This window comes from Thunnus maccoyii, chromosome 20 (assembly GCF_910596095.1).
Source record: "Thunnus maccoyii chromosome 20, fThuMac1.1, whole genome shotgun sequence".
Classification (NCBI taxonomy): domain Eukaryota; kingdom Metazoa; phylum Chordata; class Actinopteri; order Scombriformes; family Scombridae; genus Thunnus; species Thunnus maccoyii.
This window is the reverse complement of record NC_056552.1, coordinates 20,026,619-20,049,898: the sequence shown is the minus strand read 5'-3', so window position 1 is coordinate 20,049,898 and position 23,280 is coordinate 20,026,619. Positions and strand designations below refer to the sequence as shown.

The following is a 23,280-nucleotide window of genomic DNA, read 5'->3' as shown; positions in this document are numbered from 1 at the left end:
CTTTTATCTGCTCTATAGCATTTGTTGAAGTACATCACCCTAAACATGAACAATCTGTGAACATCTTTGTTCAATATACACATTTTCTTTTTTATATTTCTTTGTATTTACTGTATTTTCTATTGAGATTAAAAGTAAAATCCATCACAGGGAAACAGGTGTTTTTCTTGTTTTTTTCATTCACAGTTTTTAGAACATTACATTAATCCTTTTTGTATATAAATCTCTTTTTGAGTTGTAACCAGGGACACATTCACAAAAGGACAGAAACTTGAAGACTACCCAAGATAAAAGCTTAGTTTTTAGAATAGAACAGAATAGTCCATCTCCACACAATATTTGAGCTGTGATGTTGAAAATCTAGTAGTTATACTGTATGTTGCCTCATGGTCCACATATAAAACCATGTATATAACCCTTGTAATCTTAAAGTTTATTCTTGAACTTGGGAAAAGTAGTTTCAGTTGCATCATGAGTTGCTTTTTTTTTTAGGGCTACAACTAACAATTATTTTCATCATCAATTAATCTGCTGATTATTTTCTTAATGGACAAATCTATAAAATGTCACAAAATAGTGAAAAATGCCTGTTATAATATCTTAGAGCTCATGGTTGCATCTTCAAATAACTTGTCTTGTCTGATCAGAAGTCGAAACTCCAAAGATGTTCAGTTTACTATCATATATGACAAAGAAAAGCCTCAAGTCATCACGTTTGAGAAGCTTAAACCAACAAATTATTGGTGTTTTTGCTTTAAAAAAGTGACTGAAACTATTATAACATATTTCTATCCCTCGTGGTATGTAGTTTGTTTGTTTTTCCGTCTATTTATAGAAACCATCACTTACAGCATGTGACATGAAGATAATAACAGAAACACTTTGGCATCAGAATGAAATAAAGATAACAGCATGACTTCACAGTGTCACTGAGAGGCTAAAGGACTGCATTTTCAAATCGATGTTGAAATTCCATTTTATTCATTTATCAATGTATTTTTGAATGATGTACTTATTGACTATTTTATGTTGTTTTTGTAAATCCCTCTTTAATTTGAATGATTTATTGATGGATAATTATTTCATTTGTAAATTCTTTTTATAATTCCTCTTTTTATTACCCATTAAAATATCAAATAATGAATTGCTTTGTAATTTAGTCTCTATTTATGGATACATTAATTGATTTGTAAACCAATTTATTAATTCCTGTTTTTATTGTACTATTAGTTATTAATTAATGATATGCTTTATTACTATATCCATGATAGTTGTGGTCCTCCATACAAAATACTTTCTAAATTCAGTCATGAAAAGTTTAAACGATGGGCGAGACCTTGACAACTTGGATTTATGGATGTTAACTTTTTTTGGCTCATTTTCTCAAAACTCTGAACACAAATTCTAAACACAAAACCACAAACACAAAATGCATAACTACAAAGTTTTTGCATCAAAATGACACACACACACACACACACACACACACACACACACACACACACACACACACACACACATGCCATCACATGAATAGGTCTTTTTACCAACTAAAAACACACGGATGTGCTCAACACAAAACACTACTATGAATATCTTATCAGTAGGTTTATGGCTTTCAGTGTTACACTGTAGACGGTTGTAAAAGGTGAACATACACAAATGCAATACAGTAACCTTTTTTTTCCTCCCCAAAATGCTGTATTTTGGAACACTTGTCTTTTGTTTGTCACACAACAGGAGAAAACCAGAAAAAACGCATAAGCGTTGCTTTTCACAGGAACGCAAGAGGTTTTAATTTTGTATGTCGTGCCAAATGTAGAGAACTGTGTGCAGTGTTTTGCAGAAAGTGTGATTTAGAATTGAAAACTGAGTGTAAACCAGAAATTATGATTGCAATTTTGCAAACTTGGTTTAGGGATTTGCTGAGTTTCAGGTTTCAGTGACTGCGTTTCAAGTTCCAATTTCAGTGAGTAGGCAATTGTGAAAAACTTTGAAGTATTCCTGTCAATGAAAGGTACCGCCTTGTATGCGTCATATTTTACTGTCTTTAGCTAATTGGTGGATATACCTGTCAATCAAATTCTCAGTGAAACGATTGGTTGAAGGTTTCTAACCAGGCATGCGCAGATAGGTGCTAGTGAATGCGGTGCAGCGACGTATGTGCTGCCGACAGCGGGAGACACGAAGCCGCTTGTAGCCTTTTCTTCTGTCGACTGTTCAACCTGTACGACTGTCAAATTATTCAGCGGTATAATAGTGTAGATAAGCTGTATAAACGTGACTCTTCATAATGCCACGGGGCGGTAAGTATCATTGTTCAAAATAATGTAATGTTCATTTTTTTAAGCAAGCTAGCCCTAGCTAGCAAACTGTTAGCTCAGGTCGTACGAATTCCTGTTGAACTCTCACATGCTTAGCTTTTAGCGTGCTAACCGGTTAGCAGAGCGGGGGAATTGTATTGACGACCCGGGAAAGCCCGTAAATGTGCCAATGGGGGTTCACTTATGTTCTTACCTGAACACAGCTGTCATTTTAGCCGCTTAAACGGTTTGAATTATTAGATTTTTAACCGTCTACGTTTAACCGCCATGTGCACAAGAGGTCCTTCAGCTCACTTCTAACATATTTATAATCATTTATTTTAAGTCCTGGCATATGGCGGTTATTACTGTCACCAGATACGTTCACAAATACTTGTATCAAATGTTCACTAGCTCCGTATTTGGCTGTATTTGTCTTCACTTGTAATGACACTTACGTTACCTCACCCAGTTAACGTCATGTGTGACTCATCTCCAACCAACCACACACACACACACATACGATCTCTGCGTATTTTCACTCTCTGCAACAGCGCTTTGAGTGATGAGACTATAAATACAAGTCTGAACTGACCTGACCTGAACTGTATTGTATGTATGTATTGTATCTAACATCACATCACTTCAAACGCTGACCTCAGAAATGACTGTGGTGTTTAGTTCAGGCCTCTCATTAACAGCTAAAAAGCTTCATTATGGTGTTTTTTATTTTATTATTGGCTACTTTATTGAATCATGTTGTGTTGTTTAGGTGTAGCTGTTATTGTGTGCAAAGTTCAAGAACAGTTAGCTGATTTGACAACTTTGACAATTGTGTTGCAGGGAAAAAGGGCCACAAGGGCAGAGGAAAGCAGTTCAGCAATCCTGAGGAGATTGACCGACAGATGAAAGCACAGAGAGAGCTGGTGAGTGAAAGACCTTTGTGGCAGACAATGGGTGCGCCTTCAAACCTGCTCTGATGTGATTGTCTGTGTATGTTCATTGTTGTTATGTGGGCCTTTTTACTACTGATGTCATTTCACTCGCTACTGTTGTTCCTTTCACTGTAATTTGTACAGAACTTTGGACAACTCCAGTTGTTTTTAAATGTGTCATATAAATTGACTTGACTGTGTTAACAGGAGGCAAATGCTGGTGTAGAGAAGGAGAGCTCTGAGGATTCAGAGGAAGAGAGCAGCAGTGATGAAGAATCTGAGGTGAGTGAGGACAACGATATATTATTGTCTGAGCAGTGGAACTACTTGGTCTATTTTATTGGTATTGGGTGCATATTGGAGAGAATTTTTAAGTGAATTATAAGCTTTTGGGTGATTTTAGGATATCCCCTGTAAGGAAGTATAACTTGCTACTCTTTTGGACCTGCTTTCCCTTAAACCGCCTTTGTGCCAAAGTAAGAGTAGAGAGAGAGCAATACTGTGGTGCCCTAAGTCCAATTGTTAAAATTTCTATACAGTAAAAAAGGTTTGAGGCCACTGTTTGAGATTGATTTGCCATTTGGCATGTCACTGCACAGATGTAAACAATAAAATAAATGATAACTGATTCATGTCATGGCATACTGGGAGACTTGAATAGAAAGGAGCCATGGTTAAGGTTATTAGTAACACCTGTGCTTTTCTACACATGAGGAAAAATATCTGAAGATAACCTGTTATTTGAACTGATGGCTGGACTCATCTTTCTGTCTCACTGATGTTAAAAAGGTGTTTGTTTTTGCACACAGTCCAAGAGGAGGAGCGGAGTGGAGGGGCTTATAGAAATTGAGAATCCCAACCGTGTGTCTCAGAAGAGCAAGAAGGTGTCTGAAGTAGACGTCTCCGCTCCCAGAGAGCTGTCCCGCAGAGAGAGGTGGGTGTGTCTCAGTCACTCAGAAAAGGGATGTTTAATTTGTTATATTACTTTATGTGGCCTCTGAAATTATACAATGCTATCAACCCTGGTTGCTGGCAACAGGTTGTTTTTTCTTTTGACTAAGTATCACATTATCTTGTGTTCTGTCGGTCAGAGAAGAGATAGAGAAGCAGAAATCAAAAGAACGCTACATGAAGCTCCATCTTGAGGGGAAGACTGATCAGGCCAAGGCTGACCTGGCCAGACTCGCCATCATCAAGAAACAGAGGGAGGATGCTGCCAAGAAGAGAGACGAACTCAGGAAAGGTGAGAAGATGCAAAAATGGCCACAGAACAATTCTGGTAGAGGTCAAACAAACAACGACACAAGATTTGTCATTTTTTAAAAGCAGCTAACATTACACACATCAGAAAGCAATCGCATCATCATCAAAATCTTATAGCACAGCTTTTGGCTGTCTTCAGTTCAGTAGTTCATTCTGTGCTGGTTCTGTTCAGTACAATAATTAGGCCTGTGTAAGCATGAATCCACTTATCTGCAACACAGTAATTGCATCATGTTTTTCTTTCAACCAGCAGGTAATATACTGTATGACAATAGGGCTTTAATCACCCGTGAGGGAAGCTCCATTGCAAAATATGTCATAAAAGATTTGTTTTTACATGTACAGGACAGCTACTGTATGAACACTCTGACCTGACTTGTAGGGCAAGAAAATACACATGTGTTTAGTTAAGAAAAGAAGGTGGGAACCTCTTACAAACAGTAATGATGTCATATCTTGGCATCATGTAAGATTTGCCTTTTTATGAGGTTGTTTGTGTATGTTCTCCTCATAATTTTAATGTCTAACAGAAGACTTTATGACTCCAAGAAATTATTTGTCTTTGAATTTTATGGAAAGTTCTACTGTTTTGAAACTCAAAGCCTCACACTTTTCTCTTTGTTTCTCTTTTTTTACCAGAAAAAGAAGCCGAAGAAGCCAAAGCAAAGCGCTAGTCCTCCACTTCAAGGCTTCAACATGCACATCAGTCTCAGAGTGATGGAGAAAGATGGGAATAAGGAGATCTGGAGAACATGGAGGGAACCAATACGAGTGGCGTCAGATCAGGGGTGCTCCTGAGCTCCTGTCCCTCATTTTAAATCAGAGGGGCGTGGGTCTTCATGACGGTGTGGTCAGGACAGGGAAAACGGGTGAAGCAAAGCAAGATGAAGAGGAATGCAACATTTGGGATGCCTCTGATTTTGTTTAAAATTCCTCTCGAAGTTTCAAGAGGAGACAATCGCAGGTTTTCCAAGTGCTTCAGAGCCTCTTTACTCTTAATCACCCACCAGGGTTTTAATTCTAAAGCTGCTGAAGTTATTTCCATTCCTTTTGATTCATACATTTTTACAAGGTTACTTATTACAAGTTTACTTATTGACTGAACAGGTATCACAAGGAGCGTGCATGAGGATTTTTCTTGGGTGCTTTACTTTTTCTTCTATCTATCCTGTTTTTGTAAAAAGGCAAACCAGAGACAGATGGAGAAAAGAACAATATTTAGAAGATAAACTGATATATAGGAAATATACGATGTAGATTAGTATTTTGTTCTGGATTAAAAATGGCATGCGGCACCGCAGCTACATCTTTCATGAATGTAGTTGTGTGGATATAAGATATTGGTATACATTTCTAAAGATTTTCTTTACACACCATCGAAAAATAATTTGAATGTTCGGCTTTTCCCACCACTTTATCTTTGTCTCAGTGTAGGTATTGCCTTATTTTCAGCCCCCTTTTTTTGAATTGGCAATTTACAGAGTAGGAAGACGTAGCTGTCCTACCTACCACAACACATGTAGAAAGTAGTAAATGTTTAGTTTGTTTTGGTGTCTCAAATTTACACTTTTCTCCCTAGAATCCACTTATTGCTGTCAGTTCAAGTGTATTTCAAAATGTGTCTTGTAGTCCTTTGCTTAAAGCATCATGAATATTACTTGAATTGCCTAAAATAAGCATTTGGGGTTATTTTTAAGTTGTCAAACCTCAGTGTTGGAAAGCATTGTCTCCAACTGCCTCAGTAACTGTGGTCTTGGCCTGTTTCTGATGGGATCCTCTGTGGTTCTGAAGGAGGGATTGTGTCTTTTGTTGCCTTGTCAAAGTTTACACAAGACCAGTTCACTGTCTTTCTCCTGTACTAGAGCTTTTTCACAGCAGGCATATTGACATGTCATAGCAGTAAAGGCACAGCTGTAATTAATAACATGAACGATTGCAGCGTGACATTATGGTGTTGCAGTTCCAGAGCCATGCTGCTGTGCATGTTTGCTTGCTAATATTCATTTCATGTTCTTAGTTCCACCTGCGCATTTCCTGCCTTGACAAGTCAAAATGTCTGCTGTGAAAAAGGACAATTAGAGTGCTACAAAAAGCCTACACCTGAGTTAATTTATTAGGTACACTTAGAATCTAATGCTATCCAGCACATCAGCACCACTAAATGCAGTTTCCACAATGATCACAGACAGCTCAACTCCTCTCTGATGGTATAAAGTAAAACTGAACATGATAAACTTCACAAAAATTGGATTTACAGCAGAGCATTTGTATGGTTTAGACTGCACAGGTGTACATAATATACTGGTAACTCAGCATGTGGTGGATTAGGAAATTCCAGGAAAGCAGTATTCCCTATAATATGGAAGTAGTTCAAAGAACAAACTGTTGAAACCACAAAGTGTGAGAAATGTAGCCACAACATACAAATGAATTCCTAAGTTTTCCATCATGTATTTGAAGTCATTTTTAAAAATAAATTCATTAATAGACAAATTACTGTGTTGTGTTTTCATATTCTGCACTGTTAACATGAAGAAAGACTGATAGGAGACAATGATGCTATGTATTAAAAGAGTACAGCTTCTTGTGTGTGATGTGCATTTTGCTGTTGCTATCACTAGACTGCAGCATCTGACCACCAAGCACCAGAGTTAACACCTCCGTCTGTGCAGCTCATGCACTGCTAAGATCTGAAGACGGATGTTCAGCAATGCATTGATTTGAAAGTTCACCTCAATCCAACATGAGAGTTTACACAGGAGATCAGATATTAAGAGAAGCAGATGATAATTTACCAACCCAAAACTTGTCCTTATAAATCTACAGGACCTTGACTGGTAGTCTTCATTAAAATGTTGCAGGGCAGAGTGATTGCAGGAATGTCACAAGTGAGCTCCTCCCATCACATACTGGATGTTTAATTGTATTATACACACATAAACTCTAGAAAGTTTAACAGGGGTTTTTGCAAAAATGAACACGTAGACAAGTGTTTACTACTAAAAAATCTAAGTCAGTATGAAATAAATGCTAATATGGACAAATAGAACTTCGACCTACACACATTATTATCTCTCTTCACCCCAGTTCAGATAATGTTTACCAGCTTCATCTGAGGAGCCATGACTACACATTATTATTATTATTATTATTATTATTATTATTATTATTATTATTATTATTATTATTATTATTATTATTATTATTATTATTATTATAACAGTAACATCAGTAGTGCATTGCAGCATAGAACAATAAATAATCTCAAAGTTTTGGGAGGTGACATGATTTTATAGACAACTGGCAGGTGTTCTTTGGGCATAATAACTGGATACATTTGGGCAGTGTTTATATGGCTACTTGTATGTTAAAGGGGTCACTCATAGTGATGAACCCACAGAGAATTATTACCAAGCTCTGCAGTAGATGCTATAAAGCTCTATGGAGCTTTAGTGACTTTCAGCTAATTGTTTTGTTTTCCAGATCTGCAACTTTACTATTCTGGTTGACTTTCACAGCTCTCATAGTGGAGTTTTCAGCTCCACCAGGCAGCTGTGATAGATAGATAGATAGATAGATAGATAGATAGATAGATAGATAGATAGATAGATAGATAGATAGATAGATAGATAGAGAAACCCATGCAATTAAAGGCTAAATTATATACAATAACTAAATAATCTAACTAAACTAAATAGACTAATTCAAATATTTAAAAAAATTATCAGAAAAGAAAGAATTAAATGTGTGAAATAAACACAAAAAGTCCAAAATACACCCAAGTTAACAGAAGTTACTGCAACAGGTGAGAAGAGACACAACTCCAGGAGTGAATTAATGTTAATGTTGTTTCCTACTGCTGGATGTGTAAATTAGCAACTGTGTGCTAATACGTTTAGCATATCAACTTAAAAGGTGATAATATTTCAGGGTTGTGTTTACAGCTTGTTTTTGCTGCCCCCAAGTGGAAAGAGAAAACCATTTGCAGGGTAAAAATAAAGGAAACAGTAATGATGTGAAGAACTATGTTGAAAAGGCCTACAATAAAAAACAACAGAGGCTTGAGATCAGCCCCATTAAAATAAAAATATGTTTTTAAACCGACTAAAAGAAAAATAGTGTGACAGATAAACTACATAAGAGTTACAGCAGCATGGATAGTTTCCTCTTTTGGACTTTTCACATCCTTTTAACTCTATAGCACATGTTAGCATTTACAGAAGTACAGATTAACCAACAGACCTGCCAGAAGGATATCTTAAAAGAGTATAAGCATCAACAACAAGCAGATCTGCAGCACAGTATTGTACAAATTCAGGCCTTTAATGAGCTGTCAGTATGCAAATATCGTATTATTACTATCCAGAAGTATTGTGTAGAGAGTTATCTGCTCATGAAGTTGGAGGAAATAGTACTTTCTGTCTGAAAAACAGAAAAAAAACCCAAATATTCTGCTTTAATGCTTTGAAAAATATGAGTTAACACCATGTCGTTTGGCATTTTCACTCTCTCTGAATATATGTGGTTTAGGTTAGTGCCTTCACAGGGTGACTATTAAATCATTGAGTGACAGAACTGAGAAAAAAAATCTCTCTCTTCCCCCTAACGCTTCATCTGTTCAACTTCCTCATTCGCTGACTTGTGTTAAATGTGACCTAAGAGACACGCTTCTGAAACAAGAACGAAAACCGACGACCAAAACACGCAGACAGCAACACACAAAGGGACGCACAGACACACAGAGGCAGAGGCAACCGGTCTGTACCTTCTTTACCTGATGAAGTGACACAGCTGGACCCTGTGTGGACGGTTTTTTTTCGGAGCAGGAAAACTTTAGGTTGAAAGAGAGAAGGTCTTCACAGCCAGCATGCTCCGACAGTCTCTGAGCATCCTGAAGCAGTTTGGCTATGCTGTAAAGTGAGTACTTATCTCCTCTGATATCTGTAGAAACTGTCCCATACACATCAAGGCTCTAACACTGAAATCTACACTGAATTCAATGGCTTTCAAATCTGGTTTTTGTGGATAGGATGTTGGTCAAAACATTTTAATTTCTCAGTAGTCACGGTGGTTTTAAAGTTACACTGTGCACATTTTGAAAGAATTTACGCAATCTTCCTTTTATGAATGAAAAGTTGAATTTGTAAGAAAAAACAAAACCCACGCCCTTGCTCAGATCAGTGCACTTAGAGCTTTTACCGCCACAGTCTCACGCCCTTTGTTTGTCTCTCTTTAAGCTGCTACTGATTCTGTTGATCTCGGGCTGGATTATTTCACTTATAAAAACTTTCAAGGCTCATTTTATTTCTCTTAAATCCCAAAATATTTACAGGAATTTAAATCCTACGGGAGCTCCTGTGCATGATTACCTGCTGAACTAAAGAGGCTGACATTTCACTTTGATATTCTGCTATGAGGAAACGATTGATTTCATGTTCTTGTTTTCACTGTTGCAAATACGGTGTCGAAAGGTGTGTAAAGCTGGCATGCTTCAGTCTCTGGTTCCTCTTTAAAGAGAAATATACTTTTTGGGTTTTGAGGGAAACCTCAGGCTCCTCTACATGTGACAGCCAGAGACGTGTTGGCCACTGAGGCTCAGAACACTTGAATGGACAAACTGTCTCCAGGATGTGCTATCAGCAACACTGAGGGCAATGGTAGTGACGGGAGGGTGGTATTTTGTGTGGTGTTGTGGCATAATCTCTAAGATTGAACAACACTTTGACATTTGTTTGACTTTTGTTTTTATGTCTCCTGATAATCAAAAAACCTTAAATAAGAGAAAAAATGTTTGCTTTTGCTGCTTATTACCTCACAAGCAAGTCTAACTTTGTTTTAAGCATTCATGAGCTAAAAAAATCGAGTATCTCTGACTGATATCTCTGACTGAGACCAAGTGACACGCCTACACCCTCTCTGGTTTTCTTGGTACAAATATGCATGCAGCAGGGCGAAAGGAGTGTGTGTTTGCAGGCCATGCTGCCTCTACCTCTGACGCATTCGGGTTTAATAATAAACCAACACAGCATGCATCTGCAGCAGAGCAACATGGACTCCAAACTACCACAACAGCACTTAACCCAGTTCTTAGTTTGTACAGACACTGCCTGGGTGACCTTTGATTTCAGATAAACATACATTTACACGCACACACACGCACAAAGTATTTACATGTACAGTATGTACAGTTTATATGGATAGAGGACAGTTTCATTGTTATATCTCTTTCAATTTAAACCATTAAGTGTAACAATACAGATTCTGATTGATACATAATCTTCACAACCTTAATTATGCCAGCACTGACTAATGATCTGACATACACACAGCCACAAACACACACACTTTTACTTTCTAAATAAAGCATGCAGCACATCTGCTCAAATGTTCTGATGTAATTTTACTCTTTGGGGAATGATGATAATAACAATAATAATAATAATAATGATAATAAGGCTTTTTTCTGTCCCAAAGGTAAAAGTTAAAAGGAGAATCAGAGAGTTAAAAAAAGGGAACTGGCTTGTGGTTCAAACACACTGGGGATTTCTCCTCTTGTGTTTTCATATGTTAGGTTCACTGTGGGAAACATGATACTACACCTCAGAGGTTCTGAAGCTTATCTGACCGCCTTTTGAACTGGGTTGGGCTTCCTCCTGGTGTGACACAAGCTTGAAGATGTTCAAAAAGCTGCAGAGAAGTTGAGAAGCCCATCCCTCCTCTGAACTAAACCACAGCCGCCTGTGCTCCAGGTTTAGGCTGTTGGCTATTTGTTGCATGTCAGTCAGGCCTAAAAATGTCCTGACATGTCAGCTAGCAGTTATACTGAGGGATGAGTGCAGATGAGGTGCACTTGGATTTTAAACTACAAGGCTTCTGCAGTAGTTTTGTTGATTAGTTACCTTTCAAGGTTTAAAGGGTCGGCATTATAAGCTGTGGTTTCAGCCTGCACCTTTTTTTCTGGACTGCAGAAAAACAAAACTTTAAACTGGGTTATTGTGCTGTTTTGAGCTGCTCTATTTAGTTATCTGTCTCTTTTTTCATGCATGAATGTATGTATAAAAATGGATTTGTATATGCAGACCGGAAAATAAATTTTAACTGTTTATACTTGATTATCATCTGTTATCATTATCTTCATCATCTCCAAAGTAGGACATGATTGTAATGCTTCTTAGCAAACAACTTATCCTTGTAAAATCTGTCCCACCAGCACATGCATGCTGCACAATAGTTGACTTCTTTTTGTATTCAACATATAACATAAGAACAATTTATACTTGGTGTGAAAATATTTGGTATTTTTTAAAAGTTACCATGTGCAGTGGCAACCTTTGTACTTTGCTAACATGCTAGCAGGTTGGCTCTACGACAATGTCGGTCTGTCGGTCCAGGCTGAAAAACCTCAAAAACTATTGGATGTATTGCCATGAAATTTTGCTCAGACATTCATGGTTCTAAGAGAATGAATCCCTCTGACTTTGGTGATCCAACCTGTACTCAATTCTCTGACATTTGTGGTTACATTTGTGAGTGTTAGCATGCTGCCATTGGCATGTGGTTAAAACCTGCCATGGCTAAGTACAACCTCAGTAATCCCTGGTAGTTTTCTTGTTTTCACTTTTAATTCCATTTTACTGTAAATAGATTTGAAATATGATCACATATGTTCTTTTCACTCTCTGTGAGAGACTTTAATGATATTTGACACAAATTTCAAGTCAAACGTCACTTCTCTGCCCATTTAAAAGACACTCTAACATGTACTGTACACTTCTGTCTAGGGTTGCAATAAACAATTTTCATTTTTAATCAATTAATCGTATTATTCTGATCTTTTTTTGATGAACCACTTTGTCATTTGGTCTATAAAATGCCAAAATTTTTATAAATGACCATCATAATTTTCCATAGTCAAATCTTCAAATTTCTTGTCTTATCTGGGTCAACTGTCCAAAGATTTATTTATGTTTTATTCAGTTTACAATAATACAACTCAGTGACAGCAAATGAAAACCTGAAATCAGTAAATGTTTTAGTATTTTTGCTTAACATATGTTAGTTAATAAGAAAAGATTAATCAGAAACCAGCACCACTTTTGACATCAGAGTTATTTGTATATTCACTAACCAACATAACATACACACCTGCAGGTCACAAGATGCCACTGAACTTCTACATGAGGACCTCGTTATGGTGAGAAAAAGAGAAAATTTTGTTTCATCCCTAGAGTTCATACTTTTCTATTTTAACTTTATTGTGCCATGAGCAGCGAAGGATACACCTGCTATAACTTCGTTGTCAGTCTCACATCATTCCTTGATATATAAAATTGATAACACTACATTTTTGATCCTGATGACATCAAGGAACACATTTCTGCTAAAAGATTTAAATGTGAAAAGAGATTGACTGTGGTTGGTCATTAACTCTCTCATTAACAAACATAGCAGAGTATCATGCTGCTGGTTAACAGATCACATTGTTTCAGCTCTAAGCTTCACTGTATGTGTCTCTCTGACTGAATGAAGGTGGAGCAGCGGGTGGAACCGGCCAAGAAGGCGGCTCAAGTGCTGCATAAGAAGCTGCAGTGCTGCATGCAGAGTCAGACGGGGCTGGAGGCTGAAAAACGAATGGTATTAAGACTTTTTCATCCATGTGAACACGTCAGAAAAGTTTTCGATCGGTGATTGAAAGGTGTAACATCTGCTTGTGTCTCTGCAGAAAAAGCTCCCTCTGATGCTGCTGTCTATCAGCATGGCAGAAAGCCTCAAAGACTTCGATGCAGAGTCCTCTATCAGGTGACAGGTTTGATCCTCAACAGTTAATCTTCCATCCCTCCGTGCTCTTGACCTGAACAGCTGACTAACAGCCATGTGATTACCTCATGACTTTAGTATGTCAGTTTTCATGTTTTCAGTTCTGGATGAAAAAGGAAGAGGATCTCCCACAATGTCTAAAGCTTGTGACTAAAACCCTACATCTCTTTTATATTTCGAGGCTCAAACAGACTTAGCAAAAATATCAAGTTATAGTTTCAAGCTCTCCATAGTGTGCTGGATCCTCCTCTGCGTATGTTTAATAGTTTTTCTTCCTATGTTCTCATAGTTTTCAGTTCTTCCATCATATATAATAAATAAACTCAAAAACACAATCCCTAAAATAACATTTTGGAGACAAGATTTGGCCGTGAGCTGTGTGTGTCTGTGTGTGGCAGGAGGGTGTTGGAGATGTGCTGTTTCATGGAGAAGATGTTGGCCACGATGCTGGCAGAGTTTGAGATGAAAGTAGAGAAGGAAGTCCTGGAGCCGCTCAACAAGCTCAGCGAGGTGAAAATGTGAAAATGTGTACTTGTGTGTTGTCAAACAGAAACTACTATAATACTTCTGATCTCTGAACCAGCCTGTGCATATATACCACAGCTGCAATGTTTCAAAAATGACACACCAGAACATATAATTTGAAGGGGGAGGTGTAAATAGAGAAATGTTAAATATAGGTTGGTTTTATAGATGAGAGATATGGCTGTGAGTGGAGTGCCTAAAAATGTAAAGGAAAAAAAAAATTTATCTTTTAGTTCACATCACAGTACATACCAGTACATGCATTGTATTGTCAGCAATTTATGTTATTTGTACACCCTGTGTAAGAGATGCACAAGATGTGTTTTTGATCATTTCTGTCTGTGATCAACATCTCATTAAATGCACTGATGTTAATCCATTCAAATATAGTTTTTCCACAATTTTCTTACCATATTTATAATTTTCCTTTAAGGATGATTTACCAGAGATCCTCAAGAACAAGAAGCAGTTTGCAAAGCTCACTACAGACTGGAACAACGCAAAAATCAAGTCAGTTACATGGCCTCAGTCGGGGCTACGAGTGGTACAATTTCTCCATGCAACAAGTAGCCAATTATACTTATTACAACTGTGTGTGTGTGTGTGTGTGTGTGTGTGTGTGTGTGTCAGGAGCCAGGCCAGCACTGGTCCCCAGGCAAAGCAGGATGGTCTCAGGGAAGAAGTGGAGGAGGCTTGGAGGAAGCTGGAGAGCATCAAGGTACCAGTGTTCACTCTTTCAACACTGAACCTCTTCCATCTCTGTGGAATCAGTCTTGATCTTGACCTCTCTGCCTTTTCTTGTCTTTCCAGGACCAGTATTCAGCAGATTTGTATCACTTTGCAACTAAAGAAGATGATTACGCTAACTACTTCATCCGTGTGAGTTGAATTTGCGATGGCCTGATTTTTTTTTTCTTCTTCATTAATTCAGACAAACTGAATCTTGTGTGAACAACAGATGTAATTCTCTTGTTCCCTCAACCGTAGCTTCTCGAGCTCCAAGCAGAGTACCACAAAACTTCACAACAGTTCCTTGACAAAAACATCAGCGAGCTCAAAGAGAATCATAGTCAAAAAGGTGAACTTAGTTTGCGTCAGTTTGTGTATTTCTCTGTTGTGGCATTATTGCAGTATTTCCCATGAACTTCTTATTTCCTCTGTTGTGTGCTTATCTGATTCCACAGGGCCACCACTATGCCTCTCTAACCAGAAGGTCTATGGGGAGCCTCTGCTCTCCCATCTGTCTCAAAGCAACAGAGAAATTGCTACACCCATCCAGGAGTGTATTCACATGCTGCTGAGAACAGGCATGAGAGAGGAGGTAGGACTGACAGTGATAATCTTAATGCAGTGTGCACCACCTCAGCATCCATTTATGTTTTACATGAGTCCAGTCTGCAGGCCGCGTTCATGTGTTTCGTTCTAATGTTTATTTTGATGCTGACTTTTTCCCCCTTAAAAAAAGTGTCATTTTATTGATGTATGATTTAATTTCCTCCTGGCACTGCAAAGAGATTTCCCAATAGAAACCAGCATGTTTCTGGTCCGCAAACTTATACAGATAAATACATGTTGAAAGGTAAAGGACAGAGCAGTTTCCCATGTAGATACATAAACATAAACATTATCATTTAAATTCGAAAGATAAAGTACTGTGGTTATTATGTGAAAAAAATAACTAATCTGGCTTCTAGGGACTGTGGACCTCACAGGTCTAAGACTAAACACAGAAAATTTCAACTTCCAGGAAACCTGAGATCTGCTCCAACTCTCATTTCTTACACTTTTCTCTTTTCCAGTGCAAGTTAAATTTGAGATTTATTTCTCACTGTACTCTAACTTTCTATTCCTCTGTTTATTCTGTTTTATTACATTTTAGCTTATTTTTATCTTATATGATTGTAGACATTTTTATAGTTGATCTTAAATGTTTATTTTATTCTTTTTAAATCCTATCATATGTCGTCTTTTAATATCACTTTGTGATTTCTTATTATTGTCTTAATGATTTTTTATGTCTTACTGTATACAGGCTATTTGAATTTGCCTTGTTGAAAGGTTCATTACAAATAAAGCAGCCTTGCAATGTACTGTAGGTAGCTGTGAAATACAGGAGGACAATGCAAAGAGTCCATAGAAGATTACATTTGCAAAACACTTTAAATTCCTCAACAGATTTGTCTCAGCTCATTTGTTATATAATCAGTGGAGTAGAAGAGTCACAATTACTAATCTGTTTTTTTTTTTTTTTTTACTGTGCACCAAACCTTCTGTAGATTATTTATTACTTTTTTGTTTAGCTTGTCTGTGGTCTGGTTTCTCCTTGGACTCAAATTCCACCAAACCTGTTCTTAGAGTTGGTTGAACTTGACTGCAGTCCACAACCATCACCAGCTCTCCAACTTAATCACTCTTTTCCTCCGTTTCCTTCCTCCTCCTCTCCCTCCTTGTCCCTCAGGGTCTGTTTCGGCTGGCGGCGGCAGCCTCGGTGGTGAAGAGGCTAAAGACTTGTCTGGATCAAGAGATGGTTGACCACAGCGAGTTCAGCATGGACCCTCACGCTGTGGCCGGTAAAGATGTGTCCACTACTTTTTCCTTTAAGTAGTGGAGTCTGAATTTATGTCGTGGGCACTCTTCCCCCGTCTGTTCAGCCATCGTGACTTTCGCTGTATCCAGTTCCTCTTCTGTTTCTGTTTACTCTAAACATGGCCTCATTGCATCTTCCAGTAATGCAGAATGCATCATATCCTGTGCACTGACTGTTAAAATACTATATATATAAAAACTTTCATGAATCACTAGTTTCTCTCCACCAGTGAGAGAAAACCGCACACGTTTATTCACATGACAGTATCCTTGAATGTTCACCTTTTTATATCTGATTGTTTAAACTAACTGTAATGATGGGTATTTATGTGACAGGAGCTTTGAAGTGTTACCTGAGAGAACTCCCTGAACCTCTTATGACCTTTGAACTCTACAATGACTGGTTTAAAGCAGCAGGGTGCGTATAATATCTACACCACTCTTACATATTTTACACAGTGGTTTCAAGACATTAACTTGAGTTTGATGTTTTTCTTCACAGGGAGAAAGACTTGACAGAGAAGATGGAGCAGTTCAGAGTACTGCTGAAGAAACTGCCGCTTGAAAATTACAACAACCTCAGGTGTGACCTTACTGGTGCACATTGTTTTTTACAGTATCCTCTATATGCTTTGGTTATCAACTAAACAAGATCAAATGGCTCTTGTGTTTCTGGTGTTTTACTGTCTCTGGTGGTCACAAATTCACTTCTGTTGGGTGAAAACGTATCTCAGAAGTGTCAACGTTTCATCAACAAAGAAGAACAGTCTCATATTTCTCTTGATCAGAATGAATTTTTATTCATGCTAACAGCGTGGCTTTAGTTAGTCCACCACTTTGCTCCAGACTAAAATATCTATTTGATGGATTGCCATGAAACTTTGTACAGACATTCATGGTGCCCAGAGGATGAATCCTACTGACTGTGGTGATCCCCTGACTTTTTCTCTAGCGCCACCAGCAGGTCAAAGTTTTCACTTATCCAGTGAAACATGTCCACATCTACTATTGGAGCAAAATTTAGTACAAACAGTCATGGACTCCGAATGATGTATCATAAGAATTTTTGCTCCAGATGGGGACATTGGTGGTTTTTAGTGCAATATCTTGACTACTATTGGATGGATTGTCATGAAATTTGGTACAGACATTACTGTTTCCTGCACGATAAATTGTAATCACTTTGAGGATCCCCTGACTTTTATTCCACTGACACCATGAGGTCAACATTTTTATGATATTTTTTTTAATTTTAATTACATTTTTTTTTTAAATTAGTAAATGGTAAATGGACTGCATTTATATAGTGCTCTTCTAGTCTACCGATCACTCAAAGCACTTTATAACACATGCTAACAATCACCCATTCAGACATACACATTCACACACTGATGGCAGAGGTTGATATGCAAGGTGCCAACCTGCTCATCAGGATTGAAATAGCACTTTACAAATGTTTCTAATGCTCATTCACTCATTCTGACACACATGATGCAGCCATCAGGAGCCATTTGGGGTTCAGTATCTTTGCCCAAGGACACCTCAACATGCTGATGGGGGGAGCCAGGGATCGAGCCACCGACCCTCTGATTAGTGGGCACCCGCTCTACCTCCTGAGCAACAGTCGCCCCATGCATGCAAATATAATTTGCATGCAAAACTAATTTCACCCCCCTCGACTAATTTCACCCCCATCGACTAATTTCTTAGTTTTACTTTGTTTTTCCAAAGAGTTTTGAAAGGAGTTAAAACATTTGGGTGTCTGAGTTTCACCTAACAGCATCAATATGTCATATTGTCCATAGGACAGCATAAGTGTTTATTGTGACACTGTTAGAGCATCCTCAAATCATTTTTCATCCAGCTGTGTATTCCTCTGTTTAATTAGTTTCTTCCTCTTCCTCCCTGTCAGGTACCTGATCCAGTTCTTGTCTCTGTTGTCGGAGCAGCAGGCTATAAACAAGATGACCCCCAGTAACATTGCCATCGTCTTGGGGCCCAACTTGCTTTGGCCACAAGCTGAAGGGTGCGTACTGATCAGCTTGCATTTCTGTCTTTACCCTGCATATCACCACACTTCATTCACTCATGTCCTGCCTGCTCTTTCTCTGTCATTAGCTGTATGTCTCTGCATTCTTTCATGAACCAGCACTGGTAGTCACATGAAGCTAAAAGCTAATACTTTTTTGGCGCGTTAAGTGCAACAGTAGCAGCTTTGGTGACATAAATACTCTCAGTGGTTAAACCTCAATGGGGAGTTTTTTGAGTCCGAGTATTTTTCTAGCTAAATAAACCGCTATTAGCAACGTTAGTTTTTACTTATTGTGACATCATGGTTGAATTGGCCTATAAAAAGTAACTTGTGACACATGCACTGGCTTTCTCAAACCATGAAGTATAGAAATAATGTCAACATATTCTGCGGTCTGAGCCCTTATGTGTCTCACTTGTGTTTCTTCTCCCACTCTCTGCCTCTTTAGGGAAGTTGCTCTGTTTGACATGGCGTCAGCTTCTTCAGTCCAGGTGGTGACGGTCATTGAGCCTCTTATTCAGTACAGCTCCAGCCTCTTTCCTGAAGGTATACGATCACAGACGAACCTTCTTAATTTGACATTAGCTTTCAGTCTTTTAAGGATAATTCTGGTTTATTGCATCGTGGATTTTGGTTTTGTTGTTTGGGCATTTCGTAATTTCTATTGTTATGACATAAGTCTCCCCAAAATAAAAATGCTGAGCTCTGAGAACGCAGCAGCATTGCTACAACACAGTCCAACCCCCCATTTCTCCTACTCAGGCATTGTGTATGTATCAGTTGGTAACTACTAATTAGTTTGTGGTAACTTGATTATGCACAAATATATTAAGATTATGCACCATGTAAACTCAAGGTAATCTGAAATAACATAGGTTTAAAAATTTGATTTTAACTCAGGGCCCCATTTCAAGGGAGGGCCTCAAGATCATGTACTAATGCAGGTGCAACCTCAAGGCCCCTGACATTTCTGTTTATGTTATTTTTGTGGTGCAGACAGTATTACAAAACAAATTTCAGATTAATCAAATTACCAGACACACCACACAGTGTACCTGGTGCCTTCAGGTCTCCTGATAGTCTGGGGCCACTTTTTGTAGGATTTAATTCTTTTAGATGACTATTTCTAACTGTAGTGCATCTGGAAAACTGAAAAAACTGTGTTGCGTTACTATGACAACAGGCAAATGACAGCTGTTATGCCTTTAGCTGTGACATAACTCCATATTTAACAGGGTTTTTGATATGATTTTGGTGATGGTGTTGTACATGTTGCCTCATTTTTATGTGGTGAAACGTTATGTGAATGTGCAGAAAAAAAGTGAAAATGAGCATCAGCACCCACTATGGAATTTTATCTCAAGGTAAAAGTGAAAGTCAGCACACCCAGTAAACATATATTGCACAGGAAACACAAACAATTACTGCAAGGACACCAGGTCAAAGTTTAACCAGGAAGTTGGTCTGCAAATGTGATGAATGTTTACAACAGAAAGTCTGTTTGTTTATTGTCTGTCTGATTGTTGACCGCTCATATTTCCTGCCCCATTGGACATTTTTTTTGCAATGTCACTGTTTTCAAAGATCTCAGCAATTAACTTGATGAGTGCAATGTTAGTATAACTAATGGGAATGATTACCAAAACTACAAAAATAAGAACAAAGTTATAATAAACTGTAATTTTTCTTTAAATCTAATGCGGTCAAACTGATGTAGATGTCATGACTGACTTTGTTTTGTTTTGGTCAGCTGTATCCTTTGAGATCCCAGAGCTTCCCGAGGTCCAAGATGTGACCCTGTCTGCCCCTGTTACCCAGTGTCTGATGTCACAAAAAGAGAAACTGAACAGAACAGTGTCCTCCTCTTCCTCCACTGCCTCCTCCTGCTCCTCCCATCATGTCCTTCTCTCCAAGACAAACAGGTACTGCTCTGTAAGGAAAGGATTCACAAAGTGTAGCCGTGCAATACATTGAATCTCAAAGTTTTTAGCTCAACGTTCCTCTCCGTTGCTGTAGTTTTACAAAAAACTTCTATTTATTCCCAATCAGCACAGCCTCTCAGGACAGTGGCGGCTTCTTCTTGATGAAATCCGGCTCTGTGAGTCGCAGTGGCACCTCCACATGGGCCAGCCCTACAGCTGAGTCGACGACCCCGGCCCAACAAAACACAACACCCAGCAGTTCATCCTCCATCGATCCCATCTCCTTTCTGGCCCCTAACGCTTTCACTGCCTGCAGCTCAACAGCAAACCAAAACCCACCCCCACCTCCCACAGCTACAGGATCAGTGTCAAGCCCAGGTCAGACCTGGACTCCCACCCAGAGGCAGTGCTCAGATCAGGGCCAGCTGGAGCCAATATTGGAAGCACCTCCAGATTCTCCGAGAGCCTTTGTGAAGCTCTCCACACCGTATAAACGTAAGTCAAAATCCTCTGAGCCCAATGAAAATCTACAGGTGCATCCAAAGATATCGATTTATGAATACTTTACTGAAATCTGGAACATTTTAGCCGACTGGCCCACGTGTGAACAACGCTGTTACAAGACCAAACACTTAATAACCACAGCAGGAAATGCAAAACAAGCTGTAGTTTGTTGACTTACTCAGCGCCACTTAAGCAACCCAAAACCTATTTTCCGACAGAAGCAGCAGCCCCTTCATTCATTGTTGTTACTGGGCCGAGGGAACAGACCCGCCTCATTATTTATACGTCTCTTTCTATTGTGTAATGTCCTGTGCAGATTCTTTACTTCTACCCCTTTCCTTTCACAAAGTTAAAGTGAGGGCTTGTTAGTGCAAACCTACAGAGAGAAAATAAATCTACCGCTTTTGCTGTAAGAACCAGGAAGTACACAGGAAACAGGAAGTCTCACGCCACTGACCAAAATATCAACCTCTTGGGTCGTGCGTCATCTCTCACATTGTTATAACTGCCTCGCTGTCGGACAGAGGCTGAAATACTTTCCCTCATAGTGAGTCTTCTCATCCTGATGTTTGTCTGCCCATTTCTACTTTAAGTTAACTTATTAAGCAGTAGTTTCTCACTCATTTCACCATCACAACCCATTGACATATTTTAAAGTCAATAAAGCACAAAATCTCTGCCAGTAAAAAACATTTCTCATAATTTGATATTAGTTAATCTTTCAGATTATTTTTCTAACAACATAGAATATAAATATACAATTGTTTGACAGCCTCTAGTCAGACTAATGTCAGACCTTCCTTGCACTTGAATGCAGCTACAAATAGTCTAAACACTGATAACCGTCTAAAACTGGAAATGCCACATCCGGACTGACAAAATCAGATCGGCTGATCCACCATATTTCATACTAAAATGACATTGCAACTTTCTTGTTAGAGGCAGTAAATATAAGTTCTGAGATTCACTGTGGATATCAAATATCTTTAGATATACATATCACATTGGACTGTATTAATTATATTTATCACAATATATTCTCTGACAAAAGACTGTGGATAAACTGGTACCAAATGTCACTGTTTCTGATGAACAAATTGATTATGAATTGTACATTACAATTTTTTATTTTTGGTTAATTGAATTTATGCTTTGTTATTTTAAGTTTTATGTCAAATAGGCAGCATATGTGGTAACAGTTGCCCGTTGCTTCACATTTCTCTTTAAAATTCAGTTTACAGAGAGGTTATGTAACTTTTGCAAAAGCAGCAACCACTGTAGCCACATGTGACAATTATCAGATAATGGTCAAAGCTAGTGTGTAGTGTGACAGTAGTGCAAGTAGAGAGGAGTCATAGAGTCAGCAAACTGACTCGTAATGTCAGTTATACAACAATGTCTCTCTGTTACACTGAACTTCATGCAATGTACATGACTTTCTTGCAGTATATTGTATATAGATGGCTTTTTAATAGTGCTACTGTCTTCCATTTCTCTTCTTAAAGCAAAGAGATCTTTCAACGTGAACAAAGATAATGAGCAGGCCACAGTTCTCTTCTCCAAACCGAGAGCCCCAGCGCCTTCTAAACCCCAGGCCCCGCCGCCACCCCCCCATTTCGGCTGCGCCAGCAGACACTAAGACCCAGCCGACGCCTGCACCCCGAGCTCACCCGGCCATCCCCAAGAAGCCTCCGCCGAAAAAGCCTGGACTCAAAGCCCCAAACTGCCCTCCACCACTTCCTCCTCCATCACAGGCAAAAGAGGTTCCTTCTATAGCACAGTGAGAAACGTTATGTATGTGTGACTGTGACTTTTTGTTGTTGTACATCTTCAAAAAGGTATATTGGCTGTCTAGCACAGTTGAAACACTTGCGATTCGTGAAAAAATCTTCCCTTTTATACATTTGCATTTTTCACTATTGCCATTATGTGTTGTGCAATACCTTCCAGGATGTATTTTGAGGTGAAGAGTTGCAGCTTAATTTACATTTTTTTGGTCCACTCACCTTTCTGTAATCAGTATAATTTATTTATTTTTCAATTGCCGCTGTGCCACATTTCCCAGAATGCAAAGTACATGCAGGAAAGTGAGTGTTCCTGGTTTAAAAAATAATCAGACATCCAAAACAAATTGCTACAGTTGCTGTTTTAAAGTGTTTTTAGGGTATAATTTTCTATAAATGTAATAAAGAATAGTATCCATGTCAGCTAATAAAGGATAAGAAAATTATTTAATGAAACTTGAGACTGCATTTGGGTTTCTGTTGGGGACTTTTCAATTGTTAACTGATACTCCACCAGAGCTGTGATGATCTTGAATTCATGTCAGATACAACAAATTCCAAAAGGAATCAAAAATAATTCACTTTTTACAAACACCTTTCAGGATTTGG

General features: G+C 38.4%; 2 protein-coding genes across 2 annotated transcripts; both read left to right on the top strand.

Moving 5' to 3' along the window:
• Window positions 1-2,131: 2,131 nt before the first annotated feature.
• On the top strand, window positions 2,132-6,994 carry pdap1a (pdgfa associated protein 1a). The gene is made up of 6 exons (XM_042397178.1): window positions 2,132-2,306; window positions 3,147-3,229; window positions 3,446-3,520; window positions 4,048-4,172; window positions 4,330-4,481; window positions 5,141-6,994. Exons 1-6 carry the CDS (start codon window positions 2,294-2,296, stop codon window positions 5,173-5,175), a joined length of 483 nt encoding a protein of 160 aa, XP_042253112.1. The 5' UTR covers window positions 2,132-2,293; the 3' UTR covers window positions 5,176-6,994.
• Window positions 6,995-8,924: 1,930 nt separating this feature from the next.
• sh3bp1 (SH3-domain binding protein 1) lies at window positions 8,925-23,270 on the top strand. The gene is given in 19 exon segments (XM_042397782.1): window positions 8,925-9,418; window positions 12,653-12,695; window positions 13,031-13,135; window positions 13,224-13,300; window positions 13,717-13,828; window positions 14,277-14,353; window positions 14,474-14,561; window positions 14,654-14,722; window positions 14,831-14,921; window positions 15,028-15,164; window positions 16,302-16,413; window positions 16,766-16,847; window positions 16,932-17,012; window positions 18,342-18,455; window positions 18,910-19,007; window positions 20,212-20,383; window positions 20,511-20,878; window positions 22,393-22,493; window positions 22,495-23,270. Coding segments are annotated over 19 exon segments (2,154 nt in total). The 5' UTR covers window positions 8,925-9,368; the 3' UTR covers window positions 22,672-23,270.
• The last annotated feature ends 10 nt before the right edge of the window (window positions 23,271-23,280 follow it).